This window comes from Coturnix japonica, chromosome 15, assembly GCF_054131305.1.
Source record: "Coturnix japonica strain WE chromosome 15, WE-NBRP24, whole genome shotgun sequence".
Classification (NCBI taxonomy): Eukaryota; Metazoa; Chordata; class Aves; order Galliformes; family Phasianidae; genus Coturnix; species Coturnix japonica.
In genome coordinates this window covers 7358258-7379086 of record NC_140677.1, presented here as the reverse complement: position 1 = coordinate 7379086, position 20829 = coordinate 7358258, and the positions used below count along the sequence as shown (strand labels likewise).

General features: G+C 44.4%; 1 protein-coding gene across 1 annotated transcript in view; it reads left to right on the top strand.

Moving 5' to 3' along the window:
* Positions 1 to 13428: 13428 nt before the first annotated feature.
* The window catches only part of PTPRG (protein tyrosine phosphatase receptor type G), a 367775-nt gene continuing 360374 nt past the window's right edge, over positions 13429 to 20829 (top strand). Inside the window, exon 1 of the mRNA XM_015875220.3 lies at positions 13429 to 14185. Within this exon, the coding sequence (XP_015730706.2) occupies positions 14101 to 14185 (85 nt within the window). The 5' untranslated portion in view covers positions 13429 to 14100. The remainder of the gene's footprint in view (positions 14186 to 20829) is intronic.

Below are 20829 nucleotides of genomic sequence, written 5' to 3'. Positions count from 1 at the left end.
TTTCTGTGCTCCTTCCAGCTCCAACAAAGTTCCTAATCGTACATCACAGGATACCTGCTCCCTTTCTTGATTCTCTCTAATTCCCAGCCATGCTGAAATGCAAAAGCAGAGACAAGAAAAAGCAGAACTGAGAGTTCCTCAGCTTTTCCCAGAGACAAAGATGAAGGGCAGGCTCTTAGCAGAACAGTCACTGCTTATTCCCTGCCTTCCCCACCTTCAGCATCTCTAGTCCTTCTTTTTGTAAATCCTGTGCCTCTGTTAAGATGCAGCACACTCTGGAATCATCTGTCAAAAAAGAAGTATCCTGATTTGTTTCACTTATCTCTAAACTTTGAAACGCTAGGATCTACTCATTCACATTTCCTTTTTCTTTTCCCTTTGGATTGTGTGTTTGCTATTTAATGAAAATTGGGGTGTATACAATGCTACAAAACCACAACTGCAGCATTTCAGGAACTGCAGAATGTAGGGCTGGCAGGGAGCTACGAAGATGCTCAGCCTAAGTACCTGCTGAGGTATGCTGATCAAGTATACCCAACGAGCTTGACAGCTGTTTTATCTAATCTTTCCTTTAAAACCTCAAGTAATGTAGATTCTACAGCTGCTTTTGCAGCCTGTTCCAGTGTTTACCTAGGTTTATAGTTAGAAAGATAACCTAAATCTCCTTTGTTGGAAATTAAAGCAATTTTTCCTGCCCTGTCCTCAATGGGTAATGGATTACTATCTTCTTTTAATAGCTTCTTACACACTGAAAGTCTGTTATCATGCTCTCCTCAATCGTGTAAATGAAACAAACTCTGTTTCTCCAAACTTTTCTCATAGCTTATGCCTTTATGGTTTGTATTCTTACTCCTGTATTCTGCAAGCAGTAGGCCTGACCTGTTTATTAAAAAATATAGTTCTTTGATTAAGTGTGAACCAATAGATGTTTAATAGTTCTGAGTACAGCAAAGTAACAATATTTATCATGTTATTTATCAAGCAGTGCTACTGGTAGTCCCTTTTACAAGATTTGCTTTCATACAAGAACAGCTCACTTCTCATTTGTGGCTGGCCCTATTACCTTCACATCTCCCAGGCTTCTGCTGCCTTTTTGTTCTATGGAGATTTGGACTATGTTTAGTTCTTTTTATTTCACTTAAATGAACATGACCTTGTTGAACTGGGACTGTTTGCCTGTTTTACCATAGTCCTATATTGTTTCCAGTCCCTTCCCATGGTTAATTCCTTAACTCCTGCAGTGGTAGGTCTTGCTGTGTAGAGCATGCAATTTAGCTAAATCTGCTCTAACTCCCTGTTCTAGTTCACACAATTAGCCTTTTTTGAGGTAAGATCCTGAGACAGCATTTCAAGAGTGAAATTGCTGCTACCACCTCTTGACTACCTTTCCCTCTCCCTAGAAAATCCCACAAACATGTGAGAAGAATAAGCAAAAAGTCGAGTAAGAGAACAGCTAAAGCTCTAATGGCAACTTTAACACTTCCTTAGTTATCTCTTCGTGTTGTCTGCTAGACTTCTGTCTTTGTTCTAATTAATTGGCAAACCACTGCTAAAGTCATTCATTTCTCAAAACTTATTTATTTTGCCTCACAACATTTATTTGCACAGCACTACTGTTGTGTACAAAGATTACTTGCTAATGGAGTTCAGAACACCCTTTCACAGCATGCAGTTCTGTTCAGTCCAAAGAATACAATAGACCGTATACGTGAGTCTTTCACTTAAATTAACCTTATTTGGTTTTACTCTGCTTGATTAATCCTTATGTGCTTAAAGTCATGCAGTTTTTACTCGTTATTTTGATGATTTTAAATACTTGTTTTCACAATATATTTGCAAGGATATTCTGCAGCTCTTTTCACAATAGTTTGTATTACCTGACAGAAGTACAATATTAAAGGATAAAGTCTTTTTATGTAGTAGTTGTATATTTAACTAAAAATAAGGCACCACCAGTACCTCCAGGAGGAGCTTTTTAGAATTTGGGACACTGTGAAAAATGTGGCTCTGTTTCATGATACCTAGATGTGCATGTACCCCATGCCAAGGACTGTTTTCAAGGCTAGTTCAGCTTCAGCCATGCATATCACAGCAGGAAGACACATCTGCAAGAGAGTGGATACTTATGGAGATCAAATAAAGCTGTCTACCAGCACTGATGATCTGAACTTCTGTCCAGATTTGAACTTCAGTACTCATTTACAGATAAAACAGGAAAAAAATGCACATGTGAAAAAGGGCATTACGAGTAGGAAGCACTACCTGCAGTAGGGTTGAAATCTTGAACTTTTGCAGGGATAGAATAGAGGGCATCAACACTGAGCTGCTCAGACCTGGTGCCATCAGCTTCAGAACCTCACAGAGGCGACAAACACCCAGACCAATCTCTCTTGTTTGGAACAAAACAACAGTGAAGATGGCCCCATGCTGGGACTGCCAAGCCTCTATCAGAGCCTGACATTCACTGAAGCAGTTCAAATGGGCTGCCTTGCTACCAGTTCTCAAACTAGCTAGATTTGGCTACAGTAAATGTCTGCTAGTGAGGCTGACCCCGTTCAAGATGGGGAGTCTGAGGGCTGCTCTGTGCTGCAGACACACAGCCACAAGACAGCAAACTGCATCTGCCTGAGAAGCTGCCCCAGCCCCTCAGAATCGAGCTGTTTTGAGCTCTGTTTGCACTGATAATGGCACCAAGGACACTGTGGGTGCTGCAAATTCTCTACAAGCTGCTTATACTCTCCTGCTTGCTTCCCGGAGAACCAAGGGGAACAGTCCAGGGCAGAGGAACACCTACAAAGAGCAGTCACAATTGGAAAGAAAGTTGAAACTTTGTTTTGTATCTTGCCATTATTATTTAAGTGATCAGTTAAGCCAAAGTCTGTATGTGGTAGATAGGAATAACATCTACCGGATCTGAAAAATGGTGACTTCTACATGTACTGCAGATAAGCAACATCTTGTTTGGTTACAGATGTGTATATTAACACTGCTATTACTGCCAGTGCCTAAGAGGGCTGCTGCACGCAGCTGTACATCCCACAGACACTACTGGTTCCTATGTTTGCTAGATAAGCGGAGCCAGTAATATCAGCAGCCCCCATGGTACTGGATCTAACTAGCATGGATACTAATGACATGTGAGGTACATCACATCTCCTGAGCTGCACTCACAAACATGGCAGTACCACTGCTGTGTGCTCAGTTAGGAGTGGAGATGGTTCCTGCCAAAGATTTTAAATGCAGAAAGAAAGCCAAGTTATTTATTTCATTTTACTTCGATAATAGGGGACTGCTGAACATTGTGTAAGCACACTACAGTAAAATCAATACAGAATATTAAAAGCAGAAATAAAGATCGGCCAACCTGAGGAAACTACTAACTTGGATGAAAGGTTCTAATAGGAGAGCAAACTAAACAGCTCAGGAAAACCAAACCACCAAAACAAAAGAGGATAATTCCAAGATTTCATTACATAAATCCTGAGCCTTTCACTGAAGCAAACCGCCCTTGACATGATGGCTTCACTGAAGTCTTTAGAGACAACTTTGCTCATCTAGCACTGAGATGGGACTTCAGGATTTAGCTCCCAAAAACACTAAAGAAGGAAGGATGTACTGAAGCGTGCTAAAGCATAACTTTGATGAAGGTAAATTCTTGTGAAATTAACTGACTACAAGCCATGTCCTGAAAAAGTGAACCTTACATTTGCAGAAGTTTTATAGTCAAGGACCTGAAAATACACAATCTCCACCTGGTCTGATCTCTGGTGAATATCGCTCCAGGAGCCAATTCACCTACGTTGTCACTGCAGTACTGGAAGCTGAGAAAGCATGTAATAAGTCAGCAAGAAATTCTGTCTCCTCTGAAGTCAGTGTAAGTTTTGCCATTGGCTTTAAAGTAACAAGAGAAATCTTTCCCCTCTGTACAGGGATGCGGGGTTTCTGAGTATAGAACAATATTTTCCTTTCAGATGGAAGCAGTGGCACTCTATGTCGACATGACTGGAAGTTTTCTCTGCAGTAATCAGATTCTGAAACAAAGTTCAGCAAGTAAAGATCAAGCTGACTAGATAAGCTGTTATCTGAGTCTCTGGCCTATGTTAGTCTGGTTTGTGAATGAATCACATGATAATGTACCAAGAAATCTAGAGCTATCGAAATTGGCTACCCATTAGTGTGGGTTATGCTTCAATGAATACCCACTCAGACTGTTTGCCAGTTCTGAATTGAACCAGCTACTCTCGGCCCTTACAGCAGTATTTCAGACAGCTATCATTGCAACAGGTTGGAGGTTCTACAAAATTGGAAGGATAATATAAGTGCACAAACTTGTTAGCAGGTTGAAATCTTTAACTTCAAACTTCTTTAAATGATAGTTGATCCAAACCAATTTTTGTGGATCTGTGTGAAAACCTGACCCTTAAAATGTTTCTGAGCTTTGCACAAAGCAAGAGGTTTTGAATGATTATTGTTCAGTGGTGGCTGAGTTTTAGCTGTCACTTCTTTCATCTTCATTCTGCTCTGCCACTTAATGTCTTCAAATGAATGATCTGAGGGTTCCATTTTTTCTTTTCAATGTTGCTCTTTCTGTATTATTATTTTTCTTGTTGTTCTGTAGCTTTTGAAAACTAATGTCTTTGGGAAAGTTAGTGAAACTAAAAAATATCTGTCAGCCCCTTGGCTGGTAACTGAAGGGTCCCAAGCACCTTTCAGCTGCATGTCCCAGTTCCACTGATCCCAAATGATCATCCACATAATTGAATTAGAAATGGCTCGTAGTCCTATTCATAACAACTGTACCCAAAGAAAACAGTGAGTAATAAAAAAGAACTGCAGCTATGGCTCATACAGAGAATGGCCAGTGGCCTGTACAGTGAAGAAAGAGGGACTGGAAGGGGAAAATGTTCAAAATTGGAAAATTAACTTCAAAGAGTTTATGTTAAGGCTGTAAATTAATATTTGTGTAAAAGAGAGGAAGTTTTGAAATATGCACACACACAAACACACACACTTCTGTATTTAAAGGAAACGCTCATTCTATAATTCAGTTTGGCTAAAAACACTGTGCCACAGAAAGCAATAATTATTCCAGCTTTGCATATTGTAAACCTGGTCACTGTCATTCTTTCTTTGCCTCCACATGCCTCAGTGCCACAATTGCTACAATCATGGGGAGATTGCCTTGGCTCTTACTCAGCTGGCTCAGCTAATGCAATTCAGAGGCCTTCAAATGTAAGTTAGTAAAGTATTTAGTTCTTTTTCTCTATAACAGCTTGTCTATTAACAGCTCATTCAATGGAGGTGGGAGAAGAAGCTAGTGAGACCTCTTTTGGTATTGTTCTGCAGTGACCCCGGCTTTCTCAAAGCGGTAAATGATGCGCTAAACAGTGTTTGTCTGTACATGTTGTTCTGCTGGATAATAGTACATTGTGCTAGCTGCAGTCTGTATCTGTAGCAGGTAACAATGAACTGGCAGAGGAAGTCTTCTCCGTGACACTGTAAGGACACAGGAATGATGTATGGAAATCTAGGAGAAAGCTCATTAAGATGATCTGATGCAGCTGAGGGCCACCATGCAGTGAAAAATGGAACGTAGAAACAGCCTAATCCTGCCTCATCCTGCCTCAGCACTGTTGTTCCATTTTCACTGTGCTGAGATAAGGTGTGTTGCCATGCCATGCCACGCAGAGAACGTGCCACATCCTCTGTTTTCAGAAAGATCAAATAAAATCTGAAGTGTTTTGTTAGCTGATGGCTCAAATAGCTCAATCTTTTCTTACCATTCCATACAGAAATAACAGCAAGTTGGCAAGAATCATACTTGACACACATTTCCCCACCAACAAAATCCTATTCTCCCTTACTTATAAGCAATTCATTTATAGAAACATCACGGTTTAGGCTTTGTTTTACCCTGCCAAGTGTTGCAGCTCTTGTGTTATCTCTCAGAGAAACTGACAACGCTGCAGTACAGAGAAATCAGGTTTCAAAGCGAGTGATTTATGAAGCAGAGGAACTTTCGTGTGCATGCAGAGAGACTCCCCCGTGTGGCACGACTGCTTCGGCCAATGCCACTGCAGCGGCTCCACCAGCCGGGCTGCTGGACCGGCCACGCTGACATGTCGCCCATTAATATAATTAAATGTGGCCCAGCAAAGACCCCCACATTCAGAAGAGGCAATCCATTTGCAATTAATGTTGACCGCTCAAGAAAAATGTTGTTCTGTTGTGTTTCTGGTATAGAAAAGAAAAAGGTGTAATATTTTACTAACTGTGATGCCTCGGGAAGAGTTATGAAGTCACATATTTCTTTGCCGTAATTAATCTTCCAACATTATTTTCCCCCAACATTTCTTAAGATGATACCTTTAATATGTGCTAAAATCTATTTGTACACCATTAGCTATTTTAAAATCTGGAATTATAAGTTCATTTTGATTAATAGAACAGTTTAAGGTTCTAAACAACTTTTAATTGTAGTCCTCTTTCAGGCACTCATGATAAACGTTCCTCTTTTAGGATCAGATCTGAGATCCTAGTTTTCAGACCTGAATGGAGTGTTTTTATGCAACATCCACATAAAAATAACTGTTAACAAGATTTCTTCTATTATCTATTGTATATTTTATAAATATAAATGTTTTTCTTGGTCTTGAGCCAGAGGAGGTAACTGTGCTCTTCCAAATCAAAGGGCTTGACTCTGCCCTATATCATACTGGCTTAAATCTACTCGCCAGATGAATGAAGAGACATTAGATTTACACCAGCACAGATGAGAGAAGAATTTGGCCCAATGTGTTTGTTGTTCTCGGTAACTTGGCACCCTCTTCTCCCATTCTCCTCTTGAAATCAGCATAAAACAGACGCTGAAATTCTAAAGTGTTTTAAACCCTCCCAAACAGTAGCTGAGAGCACAGTGCATTGTAACCACCAGACCTTGATGGCACAAAGATATGCGTCATGAACACTATATCTGGGTAGAAAAGATAAGAGTACAGCCTTATAACACTTCCAGAGTAGCAAAACCCCCTAGAAAGTAACATAGACAACTGCATTTCTGGAGTCTTTCGTCATATCCGTCCTTGCATTGGCAAAACTTTGTCTCAGATTCATTCAAGTGTAGTTCCAACAATGTGAATGCCCAGTTATTTATGTCAGTGGAGTTGTGTTCAGCTATAGTGGATATATTTGATGACAACTGTAGAGACAAGTGAAAATAACTGCAGTTGCATTAGAGGGTGTAAGCTTTCAAGGGTATGGATTATTGGTCATTCAACTTTTTTTAACAACATCTTTTCACTTCCAAGAAACCTGTTTTAGACAAGGCATCAAGAGAAGACAGGAACTCCAGCTAAAGGCTGGTTGCAGACAGGCAGTTCATGCACAAGACACTGATCTTTGGCAGCAGAGTAAGGGAATGGAAAGCCATGTAGAGAAAACAAAGGATACTTTATGGGCGTGCTGTACTGTCAAATCTCAGTGGCCTAGACATGGTTTTGTTATTCAGCTATTTCCATCAGTGCTTATGGGTACGTATTGATCTGACTAGCACTGATGTCTATAGGGTCACTGTGGCTATTTGATTTTATCCCTTTCTTTGGAAGGTTTATTAATATTGACTCTTCTTCATTTAATTGGGGCACTAGCCATGGAATCCCTTTTTAATGGAATCATATTAGCTAATGTACTGCCTGTCCACACTCAAATCCAGAGAGCTTCCCACAAGACCATACTCGAGTAGCTGATAATGTTGTAAGACAAAAACTACAACATATATGTGAAGCCAGAACTGAGCTGCAATCAGTTCTGCAGCTGAAATCCAGGTTTCCTGAATTTCCCTTTTGCAACACCCAGGGCCTAAAATAAAGTAAGTTACTTGCACCCATAATGCATAAATGTTATTTCTTTCCTTATTCTGCCAAGACCTTCCTCTCATACACTTACCAAGGGCTGTACTCATGTCTGAAATGTAATTATTCATATGTCTAAATGCTGTTCTATGGCGTTAACCAGCTAAATAAAGGTAGCCAGGTCACATAAGCTTGTACATTTTCTTATATCTGTACTCGGAAGAGTGCATCTCTCAAAGATACATTGGCAAATGTTCCTGTTTAACTTTCTCTTATTCTCTTAAACAGATTTGGAGAGACTGGTTCTCCCATTTACAGAACAGATTTTTTTAAGCCAAAGTGCTCTCCTGGGACTGCCTAGGAAAGCATTTTTGCTTGATTGGTCTTCATTGTAGAGCAATTTCAGAAGCCTGGCTTTGGACACCATTTGTGATGTGTTTATATTAGAAGGTCATGTCTTGTTACAGAGCCATTATTGCCTCACCCTCTTGGGACTGTGGCAGGCCTATGACTTTACCCTTCACAAGCAGATTTTGACACATCTTTTTGACATCTATGCAAGAAGGCAGGAGCATGTTGCACTAACTCCTCTGATAGAAGACAGAACTGAAATGGAAGAGAGGAACGGAACAGCAGAAATTCTACCTTCAATGGATTTATATGTTCTCACTGATTCAGCTGCAGGGGAAAAGTTGAAGTCTGATATTTTGGTTGCAGTGCAGGAGACTTTTGAAAGAGTAATACCCTATTGAGATAGTAGCTTTCTGGAGCCCTCAGGAACACAAGGGATGTGGAGGTTAAGATTATTAGAGGCAAGATAGCTATTAACTGTGTCTACAGTATGTCTATACGCAGCACCCTGCAGCCATGCTGTAATCCTTATAGCAACTTCTGTTCAACCTGAGTTCCTGCTGCCTGCAGACCACGCCTGTCCTTGACTCAACTTTCTTATGTTCTCAAGATGCTTTCAAGATATTTCCATGGGCCCTAATAAAATTTAAGTGATGGTGATGCCAAGCAGAGAAAACTAGAGGCCTCACAGAGGCTCATCCATCCGTTATGTACAGAAAGATAACTTTATATTTACTGCATTAATATATCCCAGCCTTTATAGGAAATACAGACCCAACTAAGCCCTTCTTAAGAATTTTTTGATCAGGGGAGGTGAAAAATTCTTCCTGACTCAAAGCAAGAGATGTCTCCAAGCAGTTTGTAACAACACGCTTTGTGTGTGGGTGGTTCTGCACAGGACACAAGACAAGGCCACATCCCTGCACCACCACATGCCAAACACAACTATATACTGCCTTGGCAGGATTTTGACACCCCATATCAAAGCTACTGTGTGGGGGGGAAAAAAAAACACCTGATAGTTGCAGTTGTACAGTAGTGTTAAGAACACCCAGGCTGGTTAAAGGATTTTTGCTTCCATACGACTGATGGTCACAACACTTAGACTGAACTCAAATAGTACTGAGACATACAAACATTAATCAACTGTTATTCATATCAAGAGTTAACAAGTCTGTTGTCTGGTTAATTTCCACCTTAAGTCCTAGGGAGCTGGTGTGCTCCTGGTGTGCTGCTGGTAAGGGCAAGGCAAGTAAGTGACAGGCAGGACAGGAGGCTGGGTCTGTCATGCTCATCCCTCACTTCCACTCATTAACATGCTTGGCTCTGCTCAATGCTAGGCTGGTAGTCGATTTTTTTCTTCTCTTTGAAAAAGAGGGGATTTGTGAATTAAACACACTTACAGCCCTAGCAAGGTCATACCACAGGACTTTGAACTACATTTGCTTTTGAAAGAAAGATATTCATTGCTGATCAGCCTGACCCTCCCCTGCGCCAGTTACTAGCACACACTTCTGCAGTATGCAGCCATTCTGAGGCCTTTTCAGGAGACAAAAGAGATGTGCGATTTAAAGACCGGGATGAAGCTTTCAAGTGGGTATTTCAGCATGAGACCCAGGGCCTGATTTGAATGATTTAGCCTGAGTGCACCCTAAGGTGGGGGTTCCTTTCATAGGTAATGAGGAAATAAATGTATTAGTCTTCCGAAGAAGCTACTGCAAACCCTGCAGTATAGTGCTCCACCAGGACATCCTGGAGTATGACTCGAGTCAGTGTCCAGATACCCTCATTCAAATGATGCTGGCAGTGCACAGCCTGATGACTTTTGCAGCACTCTCTGCAAAGTGTCCTACTCCTTTACCTGGAGTTTGCATCACTCATCAGCATTTTCCAAAGATTTTGCTTTACTCACCTTTCTGGGTTAGTCTATTTTTGTGTCTTTATAAATCAAACAACACAGTTGTTGTTGAGATTATATCAAAACAAAGCCTCCTTTTCCCTCACAGATATTTTGCTTGCCCTCCACCTCTGTTTCTCAGCAGCCTCTCAGACACCATGCAAGGCTTTCAAAGCCTCACAGCACACTCGAAGAAGAATGTATCTGTCCCGAGGCTAGGAACAAGTAGCTCTGCTATAATATAATTTATGAAAGTACAAGCTCAGCATCCTTTTCTTCCTTCCTATACAAAGTTAGATAGGAGCTATATGCTGAATTAACCTGGAAGTTTGTGCTTCACGTGACCTGTAATCTGAACTATGGCTGCTCCTTCAGATCCTTCATACTGATATATACTTTGGGGGCCAGATCCTTACCTGGTATTTTCCCCACTCCAGTCAGATTGGATTCATGTTAACCAGTGGAAATGTATCCCTTTTTTTTCTTAAACATCGAAAAATGTAACTTTCCATATCTGATTTTTTTTTCCTTTCATTTTTACTCCCTCAATCCTTTATATAATCATTAGACATGTTAAGAGGCCTGTTTTGGAAATGATTAATGCTATTAATATTTTTCTAATTCAATAAACCCTCTCATCTTTGAACTCCTCGCAACATTTTTCTGCTTTCTCCAGCTTTCCACTAATTCAAACACATGACAAATGTGAGCCTTCGCTTCAGTTTTCTATTATTTCTCTTGTCTGATCAAATAAATTAACAGACTTTCATTCCTTTCCCAGGAGTGATACCCATATGTTGATGAAGGCAGTATAAAAATATTACCTGTTCAAACAGGAGGGGGGAAAAAAGAAGATAAAAGTTATCTCACGTTACTCACTGTTCCATGCAAACCAGACAGAGCGCTGATCCTATTCCTTTCACCTTGACAGCGCCCACCATGTTCAACGGTAAATATTGCAAGATTTGCAGAACACCATCAATCTGGTTTAACTGCTCTGTATGGTAACGGCCCTTTCCAATCTCTCCATACAGTTATTTTAATCTCATCGGAGTACTTTAGTCGCTGTGAGGGAACCAGCTGCCCTACGTAAGCTGCACACTGCCAGGCACACGGCGCCCTTCCAGCAGAGCAGCACGCTGCTAATGCAGTTTTCTCAGTTTGGATAGTTAAAGCTGCATCTCCAGGCCAATTTGTACCTGTGTATTGTTGATAGTGTGCCACAGGCGAAGAGATACTACAGGAAATGGATTCTCATTTGACCGTGTTTAATTTTGTTCCCTGGATCTCCATCATACATCTTTCCATCCCTCTGCCCACCCAAATGGCTCATGTGAAACAAGGCGACTTCCGTCACCGCAGCCCCTAAACTGATGTGTGATGATGCTGTGATTGATTTGGCACTTTGGGAAGAGTGGGTTGTTGTACATGTTGTACCACATCCGAGCTTTCTGTGCTGACAGCTGGGTCTTACAGATTTGTCTTTATAAGTTTGGACCTGAAGGGATTGCGGTGAATATCCAGCCTGAACACTCCTCTTTTATTATTTTTTTAATGGGAACGCTGCTATTCTAAAGCCTTTCGTAGCAGCTTATAGGGGGCTGAAGTCATCTGTGCTCCTCAGGAGAGACTCTCCCGCTTATGTATTCTCTATCTGACTTGCATGTTTGCTCTGAGAATGGGAAACATAATTCCTTCAATTCTACGATATGGAGGCAGCTTCAGATTGGTAATTTTCCAGAATAGAAAACTGTAAAGTAATGTACAAAATATATTTGAAATAGAAAATGGTATAATTAATAGCTTTCACAAAGGATCTTGAAGCGGGGAGAAAAATACTGACGCAAATAGCTCCTTGAAAAAAAACTCCTTTGCTTTTGTTCTTCCTTAGTGAGATTGCAATAGTGTTTAATAACTTCTCCCATTTAATGACACCTGTTGAAAGAGTGCCTCTTACATGCCAGGTGAGTCTTGGCCCTGCAGGGCAGCCTGCCTGCCTTGCTCTTGCCTCAGGTCATTAAACTCAGAAACACACTGGAGAAAGGGGAATAGTTTGCAGGTTTTTCCAGAGCAACCCAATGAGTGAATAAACGTTTGGGGCCTATAAAGCCTTTGCTTTGTTTTAGATAAACCCTTATATAAGCACTTTCTCCACTCTTTGCATACCCCAAAGGACGGTGCCCTGAAGGGCAGAAAACATCTAATCACGTCCTTCAATCTTTACTCTGTTAAAATCCCTATTGGGATAAACATGGCTCTCCTTAGTAAAGACTGCATTCTTAACTTCCAACTGTGATTTTTGGCAGGCACAACCAGGACTGTGGAGAGAAAGGCAAAAGAAAGCCTACGAAAAAGCAGCGCTTCATAATTAGGGGCCCTTGGGCTGCAGTAAACCCCTGATGGGGTAAAACTGTTGGACGTGGGGCAAACCTGGATGGACACAAGGCCACCACCTCCTCCAGAAAACTCAGGGCAAAGCACAGGTAAACACTTGGGCCTTGTGTGGCTGTGCTCTGGTTGAGGCTGGGGGAGGGAAAATCACTGCCATTGCACTGAATGAACGTGACTCCTGAATCTCCTTACTCTGCTTCTCCTCCTGCCCCCATCTCTCGTCCTCTGGAACACCACACATGCGGGAGGCTCTCAGGTAAGCAAAGAGGAGACGGTCACAGCAAATGACAGCGCCAGAGCTGAGGGCAGCACGCACTGATAAATCCCTGCCAAACCCTTTTCCCTTCTGAAACACAATCTGTGTAATGGAAATAATTACCAAAGAAACAGACAAAACTACTTCTGAATGAAATTTAAGCTCCAGCAGACCAGAGAAGCGGCAGGAAACGCCAAGCACAAAGTAACCATCCCTTCATCCTGAATTCACACCATTTTCTGTTTCTGTTTCCTGCTCAATGTTATCAGTCGCTCAGAATCTGCTGCTGGGGATGGGCTGCGGGTCGGGGGCTTGGATATGGAGCACATGGGGACAGGCTGCACTTGGCTGCAAAAACTGCCTCCCTTTTTTTCTTTTTTTGGGGGAGGGGAGAAGGGGGGGGGAAAGGGGAGAAGGGGGGGGGAGGGTGTAGGATTGTTTGGGATGGGGACTCTTTGAAATAACCAGTACAGAACTGGGGGGGGGGAGGCAAAAAGTTGTCAGATTTTTGTGGCTGACCTCTGGCAATGCCCAGCACGATGCAGAGTGCTGGGGAGGAAAAAAAAAAAAAAAAAAAAAAAAGGCAAACAAAAAGCCGTGTGATTTTGGTGAGGATTGCTGGCAACACACAGCACGGCGTTAGATGGGGAAATAAAATAAATCAAATGCTGCCGGATTTTTGGGGGGGCCCCGCGGCCGAGCGCGTTCCCGCACCACCACAGCGGCCGCTTTAAGGGCGGCGGGGGCGCGCCTCCGGGGCGCCCGGCGCGCCGCCGCCTCTCCTCTCTTCTCTCTCCTCGCCTCTCCACTCCTCACCGCCGCGCCGCGCTCCGCTCCCTCTCTCTCCCTTTCGCTCGCCCCGCTTTAAAGTCTCCGCCAGGATCCGGGCTCGCCCGCCACTTCCTGTACGGCAGGATGGAGCGCTCCGGGGCCGCGGCTGACCGCCGCCCGCCCGCCCGTGCGCGGAGGCGGCTGTGAGCTCCCGCTCCGCGGCATGCCGCCCAACTGAGCGCCACGAGCCGCCCGCCCCGCGCGGGGTCCCCGCGCTCTCCGGCTGTTGCCGTGTGTGCCCCGCGGCCGTGGGCTTCGCTCCGCGCTGAGACGGCGAGCAGCAGCAGCAGCAGCAGCAGCCCGCTCTCTCCGCAGGATCGCGGGCTGAAACTTATTTTCAACAAGTTTTTTTTTTGTGTTTTATTTTATTTTTTTTTTTTGGTTCTTCCTCCCCCTCTCATTTTTTTAAATTTTTTTTTGTTTTTTTGTCCGTTTTTATTTTTTTTTCCCTTTATTTTATTTCCCCCCCGCGCGTTAATTGTTTTAGCCCCTCTCCCCCCCTCTTTCGATGTGCGGCTTTGGACATGCGGAGGCTACTGCAACCGTGTTGGTGGATCTTTTTCTTGAAAATCACCAGCTCCGTGCTCCATGATGTGCTCTGCTTCCCCGGTGAGTGAGTGCGCCCGGCGCTGCGTGGGGAATCCCGGTCCCCGTGACCCTCGTGGTGCCGGCGGGGACCCCGAGGCCGCGTTCCCGGTGCTGCGGGCAGCGCTTTCCGATGCTGAGCTCCGCGCTGCCGCGTTCCCCCCCTCTCTCCCGTACTGCGCGCTCGTCGCGGCGTGGGGCGGCCCGAGGGGGGATACCCGGGCGATTCCCCGTTCTCAAATCGCTGCCCGGAGGTTCCCGTCGAGCCGCGGGACCGGCGCCCCGCTTCGTCCTCTCCCCCGCCTCAAACTTCGCTCCGTGCGGTGCTCAGCTCATCCCTCCCCACTCGTGTCCGCGTTACTGCCCCGCTCGCTGACCTTGGCGGGGTTGTAAAGCCGTGGAGCCTCACGCCCGCTCCGTGCCGGGGCTGACCGCGCTCCTCGCCCTCCCCGAGCGGTGCTCCAGCTCCGCGCCCCGCTCCGGGACCCGCGGCCCCGCCAGCGCCCCCGGCCCGGGGGATCTCATTGCTCGGGCCGTGGTGCCGCCGGTCCCCACCAGGGGCGCTCTGTCGCCGTGTTGCCCCCGAGGGGCCGCGTTGCTTCGGGCTCAGCCTCCGGGCCCCCTCGGCTCCGCGCAAGAGCGCGAGCCCACATGCCGTGCTGCCCCTCAGGGTCGTCCTGAAAACGCCTTAACCCCACCCCGAGCCTCGCTCTTCCACGTGGTTTCTTTATTCGCTTCCCTGCTTTTCAACCCCCCCCCCCCCCCCCCCCAACCGTGGGGGTCCCCACTGTGTGTTCGGTGCGGGACCACGCGTGGGTCGCGGCCCCGCTGCTCCTCCGTGCTGCGGGCTGCTCGGCTGCAGTTCTCAAAGCGTCGCAGCAACTTCCACTTCTTTCCCTTTTTTTAAACACACTTCGTTTTTTATTTCTTTCCCTAACCTCACGTGCAATGCTGAGCAGGTAGAGCTGCCAAAATCCCGGGCTTTCCAGCAGCTTCTCGGGTGGTAAAATGATTGGAAGCGAGAAGAAAATAAGGCTGGAGAAGAGGGTTAATACCTCTGCAGGTCTTGAAGAAACATTTATCTCCTTTGTATTGATTTCTTCTCAATTCCAGCCCTCAGAGTGAAGCCTTTCTCTCTGGTTCTGATATATATTGCACAGTAATTACATCTTGAAGGCAGGCTGTAGGCACGCTTGAGGAAAACAAGCAGCGATGTGGGCTTAATGTGACGATACTGGGAGACATGCAGATTTAGATCAGTGGTGTTTAAACCTGCTAATATTTGCATTGTGGTTTGGGTATGGGGAGGGGGATAGCAGGTTTGTGGCCGTTTGCTGTGTGTAGTTGCAGTGGCGGTGCTGTAAAACAGCTGTGTAATACTTGGGGTTGTCTCAGGGCCGTCCATCGTTAAACGTTTGCTTGGGAAGCGGGCTGTTGTGCAGGCTGCGTTTATGCTGCGTTCAGAGAAAACCATGTCAGACCACAGTGAGTGCTGCTCTTTTGTGCCTTTGGAAAGCAGCTTCCTGGGGTGCCTGTATGTGTGTGTGTGTGAGGGGTAGATGTGCTCCGGACTCAGATCATGCATGGGAGATGCCTGAGGCAGGGAAGCTGCAGGGAGGATCTCAGTGGACTAGAACAGGACATTGGTGCTGACAACATCCAATGGCAAATCATTGGAATTCGTGTTGGCGGGGAATCCCAGCCGTTATTAACTATTTCCTATCTCCTGCCAGTGTTTCAGTTCCTTTCATATCGCTTCCTGAGGATCTGAGGTGTGTGTTATTCTGTGTGCTAAGCAACAAGCATCTCCCCCCACCCCACACATATACCTGCTTCATATCCAGCTCTCTTTAAATATGAGGTCACTGTTCCTTTTCTCCCTTCTAATTCACTTTGTGAGGAAGCACAAAGGGTAATTTTTTCTTTAAAAAAAATAAACAAACCGTGCTCCAAACAGTCCTTTGCAGCATTCTTTCATTAGGATTGCAGTTGATGCTCATAGTGTAGGTAGGTGTGTGTGTTGCTGTCCCTTTGGTTGCCCTCAGAGGAAGGAGGCATCCTTGCACACAAAGATCCATAGGTGAGGTTTTGCTGTTCCTGAAGTGTTAAGTTCAGTGCTTTTCTCTGTGGGCTTGTCACCGGTAATTGCATTGCTTAATAAATCAAACCAAGACAAGGTAGAAGAGGTTGTTTCCATGGGGTCTGTTTGCTCATTAATCTAAATTCACGGTACCAAAAAATCAGTAAGACATAAATACTGATCTCGCTGTGATACCCTTCTGTGTAGTTTCTCAGTGCTCTGCTGAGAGATAAATACTTTCTTGTGAAGGAAGAAGTGCACCTTTGTGCATCTGTGGCTGTTGCTGTGACAGTCCTGTCATCTCCGGGTGATTATTGTTGGTGTTTGCTTTGACAGGGTGCATAAACCTGGATTGGCTCTGTCTTAATGAATGAAACCATCGCCGTCCTGGTGCTTGTCTGTAAAGGGGTTTTGGATTTTTGAGTCGTACTTAAAGTCGAGAGGTCATCCCACTGTAACTATTTTCTGCCTGGAGGAAAAAATAACCCCAGAGCTTTTGTTATGAACTCAGCAAACGCTACTTTAGCTGTTCTGTCAAAGTGCTGAGAGGGCTGCCTTTGTTTGCTCAAGGTTTTGCAGAGGAAGGTGTGTTGTGCACGTAGAGAAATACGGAGCGTACAGGAGAGGGCCCTCCAAGACTTTATTTAGTCCTGTGGCTTTTATGAAGATGACACTTCTTACATTTTAATTATCCCTTATTTTCAGTGCCTTCTTAAAATACACTTTGCATTCCGGGAAGCTGCTAATGGAGTCCTTGCAGATAAAGAATGTTGAATGAGCCTTCCCAGGCTGCGTGAGCCCAGCCGGCTGGCACGCTTCTGGGGGGTAGGAGAGCTTGGCTGTCTGTGCAGGAACTGAGATGTGGTTAACACAGCCAGGACGTGGCTTTCCGGAGTCCTCAGGCAGTCAGAAGAGCTGCATGCACCGGCAGCCAGGGAGTGAGAGGACCCCGAAGTCAGGGAGGAAACAAGGCCTCGATAGAGGGGAGGCACCTCTAAAAAGTCAATGCAAGTTAGGGGTAACTGGAATTTAGACACATCTGGGTGTTGAAGAGGTTTGTGTGTGTTCAGGCTGGGGGTGCTGCTGTGCTTGGGAGAGGGAGGGAAGGCATGAGCTGGGCCATCTCTGGCTGTTCTCTCATGGCCTAATTCCTCTCCTTTTTCACTAAGAAATGGGGATGGAAGGATTTTAAAACAAACAGACAAAAGTATATTCTGATCAAAGCAGTGAAGCTCTTACTGTGGGTTTAGTGCAGAGATGCATCATCTTGTCTCTCACTGTCCCTCTGTATTGCATTGGGAACCTCTGCTGAGCTCTGTAAAGGGCTACGCTGTCACCTCTGCGCCTCTGCCTGAGAACTGGAACAGCTGAGCGTCAGGAAATAAAGTGCTTTAGTGCAGCTCAAAAAAGAAACCAGTGTTAAGCTCTTTGCTTGGCCTCTAAACCTGGAACTGGAAGCACAGGGAGATTTGGGGACCATAGAAATCACCAAAAAACACCTATTGATTGCAGTAGGGTGGTGGCTTTGCTTGCAGCTTCTGTTTCTAGTGAAGGAAGTGGTGTCTTTAGTTCTGTGTGTGCCAGTAGTTGAAGCTGTGCTGTTATCAAGATGCTTGAGTTTGGTTGGGGTTTGTATCCAATTACAGCAAATCTAGCTAACAGTGAGGACACTGTTCACCTCTTGATCAGCACTCAAGGACTAACTTGGGGTCTTCTGAAATTGTGTTATTCAAGTTAGCTCTAGATTCAGCGTTTGGGCTTCATGGATAAGTTCAGTAAATGACTTCCAACTATTAATCTCTACTATCCTTGGAAAAAATGCTAATGGTTTGGTTGCTGCTCTTTAGCAGCCAAATGAACATGTGGCATGATGTGATCCAAAGCCTAAGGGTACAGTAATAGCACTGTTCTTTAGCTAATATATCACATTAATCTGTGAGATTATGGAAAAGATGACATTTACTTCTGTTTGCCCAGGATCTGTCCTTCCATTATTAAAGATCAGAGTTGCTGCTGTGTGTTGACCAAACTGTAATTATTTACATTTACGTGCTGTGGTACTTAAACTGTTGGCTAGAATTGAAGTTTGTTAGGAAGTGGATTCTCACCTGAAAACAAAAGTTCTTGGAAGGTATTCAGGCATCTGAGAGTGCAGGTGTGCCCTGTGTGCTTTTACATGTTTCTAACGAGGACTGCTTTAGCTACCTGTGTACCTTTACAGATGTTCCCCTTCTTCACCTGATAACCTCCTGTTGATGTTTCTTCCAAGTGAAACCTGTTGGCTCAAGCTGTATTGCTGTGGGCTGGCAGGGATGTGACTCCATGGGCTGCCATGGGGCATCGGCCTTGTGGAGATGCGGGGTGTTTGGAAGCAGAGAAGAGGAGTAGGATGGTAATTAGCACATGCTTTTGTAGATTGAGAAGCTCAGGCTGTGGCCATTTTCCCATTGCTTGGTAGCTTGTGGTAATGCTGGTGCTTGTTACCCATGTAGCCAATTAAATTCCTGCTGTACCTGACCTGTAGTAAGTCTGAATGGTTCCTTCCTTCCTTCTGTCCTGCTCACACACAGTGTGGCTCTGCTGGGCAGCCTAATCCCACTGTAGTGAGGGCAGGTGTATCCTTGGGTAATTGGCTGCACTGGCTGTGCCTCAAGGTACTTGCCTTTCTGTGTACACTCCTTGTTCATGCACAGCTGCTGGGGTGCAGTGAATTCCTTTTTGTTTGTTTATTTGTTTGTTTTGAGCTATAATATGTTGATAGCCTAAGCTGAGACACTTCCCACCCAGAAAATGAACAGATGAATGGGGGCACAGAATGTGAGCAAAACACTGAAGGTAGTGAGATATTTCCGTGGGTATCGCTGTTTTGGTTGTACTTTTCTCTGGTTCTTTGCAGTTTTCTTGGGAAGCAGTGGAGGAGAATCCCTTCCACATCTGATTGAGGGAGGAGGGAGAACATGGCAGTAATGAAGGAAAAAGACATTGGTGCAATCACTGTAAGATATGTCTTTATTACACTGAATGGGCTCACCTTTGGGCAATTTGAATTAGTCTTTGAGAGAACTATGGTTGAAGTAAAATCAGCTGGTATGTGGCCTTGTTGTTTTTAATGTGGTTTTATTATGCATCTCTAAGCTTGCTTGGGAGTTGAAGTACTGGTGTTCTTAATTATCAAGTCATTTGAATAATGATGAACCATTTTCTAGAACCTGAAACTTGACCGCATCGTGCACCTGCCAGCAGAACTGACACACAAAATCTCAATTGATGTGGGTGTTGCAGTTTTTTCTATGCATAAACGCTGCAGTGATGCCTGAATATGTTTATCCTGTGCCAGTGTCTGCTTCGAGGGACTTTGCATTCATAGCATGGAGGCCTTTCTAAAGAAAATCTAGGTGTTTTGAGACTTGGATGCTTAGCTGGGGAAAGCTGCTTTGAAAAATCCTTTTCTCAGCTTGCAGATAGGTAATGAATGAAACCCTGAGCTCTGAAGAGCTGCACTGGTATTTTGAAGCGGAACATGGGATGTTATTTGGTCTTGTGGCAGCTGTTTTGTTCTCTTTTTAGAAATAAAATGTCTGTTACAGTTCTTCTGTCGGAGCTGGTTTATTCTGCTGATGCTAAGGGGCAGCTATCTGATAACCCCTCACAAGCAAAGCGGGCAGTTGTTCGGTTTTCCCTCCTTCACTTCTTCCATGCTTTGTCCTTGCAGGAGGCTTGGGAGTGACACTGCAAATAACCTAATACCTGCCTTAGACACAGCACTGCCTTGGCTGTTTGTTCCTACAAAAGCATCTACCATTTGGATTGTTTTTTAGCAGTCTGCTGTCTTAGACCTGGAGTTCAGCAGCTGGTTTCTGTCAGGCTGATAGAAAAGCAGGGTTGGCTGTCCCAGGGTGGAAGAGGCCTTTGCTGTGAGCAGTGGTGAGTAAGCAAGCAAGATAGGAATGCAAAATCAATTGTACCTTGTGCACTCAATAAGCTGTTTTTCTACTGAAGAAGTACGTAGAAACTCTTCCCAATACTTGTTATCTTCGGACCTTATTTGATTTCCAGAACAGAAAGAGGTCCGTGCAGAAACCCCTGCAGCACTGAGGATCACTGCTTTTTTGACTCACTGTTCAGTATGCTTAGAGATGCTCTCCTATTAAATCTATTTTAAAGTAACTAATCCACACATCATCTTAGAGCAATTGTAGTGTGTTGTTTGTTTGTTTTCAACAAATGCATGTCCAGATCAGCCTCAGCTTTGTGAACCTCAGTGTGAGGCTGCTTTTCCCCTGCAACCTCTTGTATTTTCATTCTCTGATGGGATGTCTTTTCTATTTCTCACACTCCTGTAGGAAACTTCAAGTCTGGGCAGCAAAGATGGGCAGTAGCTTTCAAATATTTAAGTACGGGTGTACATGACTATCACACATGAGTATAACTATTATTTTTTCTATTGACTTTTATTGATATTTAGATTCCTACAGTTCTTGTAGCCTCCTGGAGACTGTAGTGTGGTTGTACTCAGAGTGGAAATGAGGTCTGCTTGGCATAACTGTCTCTGGAACATTGCATCCATTTGTAGATGGAATGAGAGGTA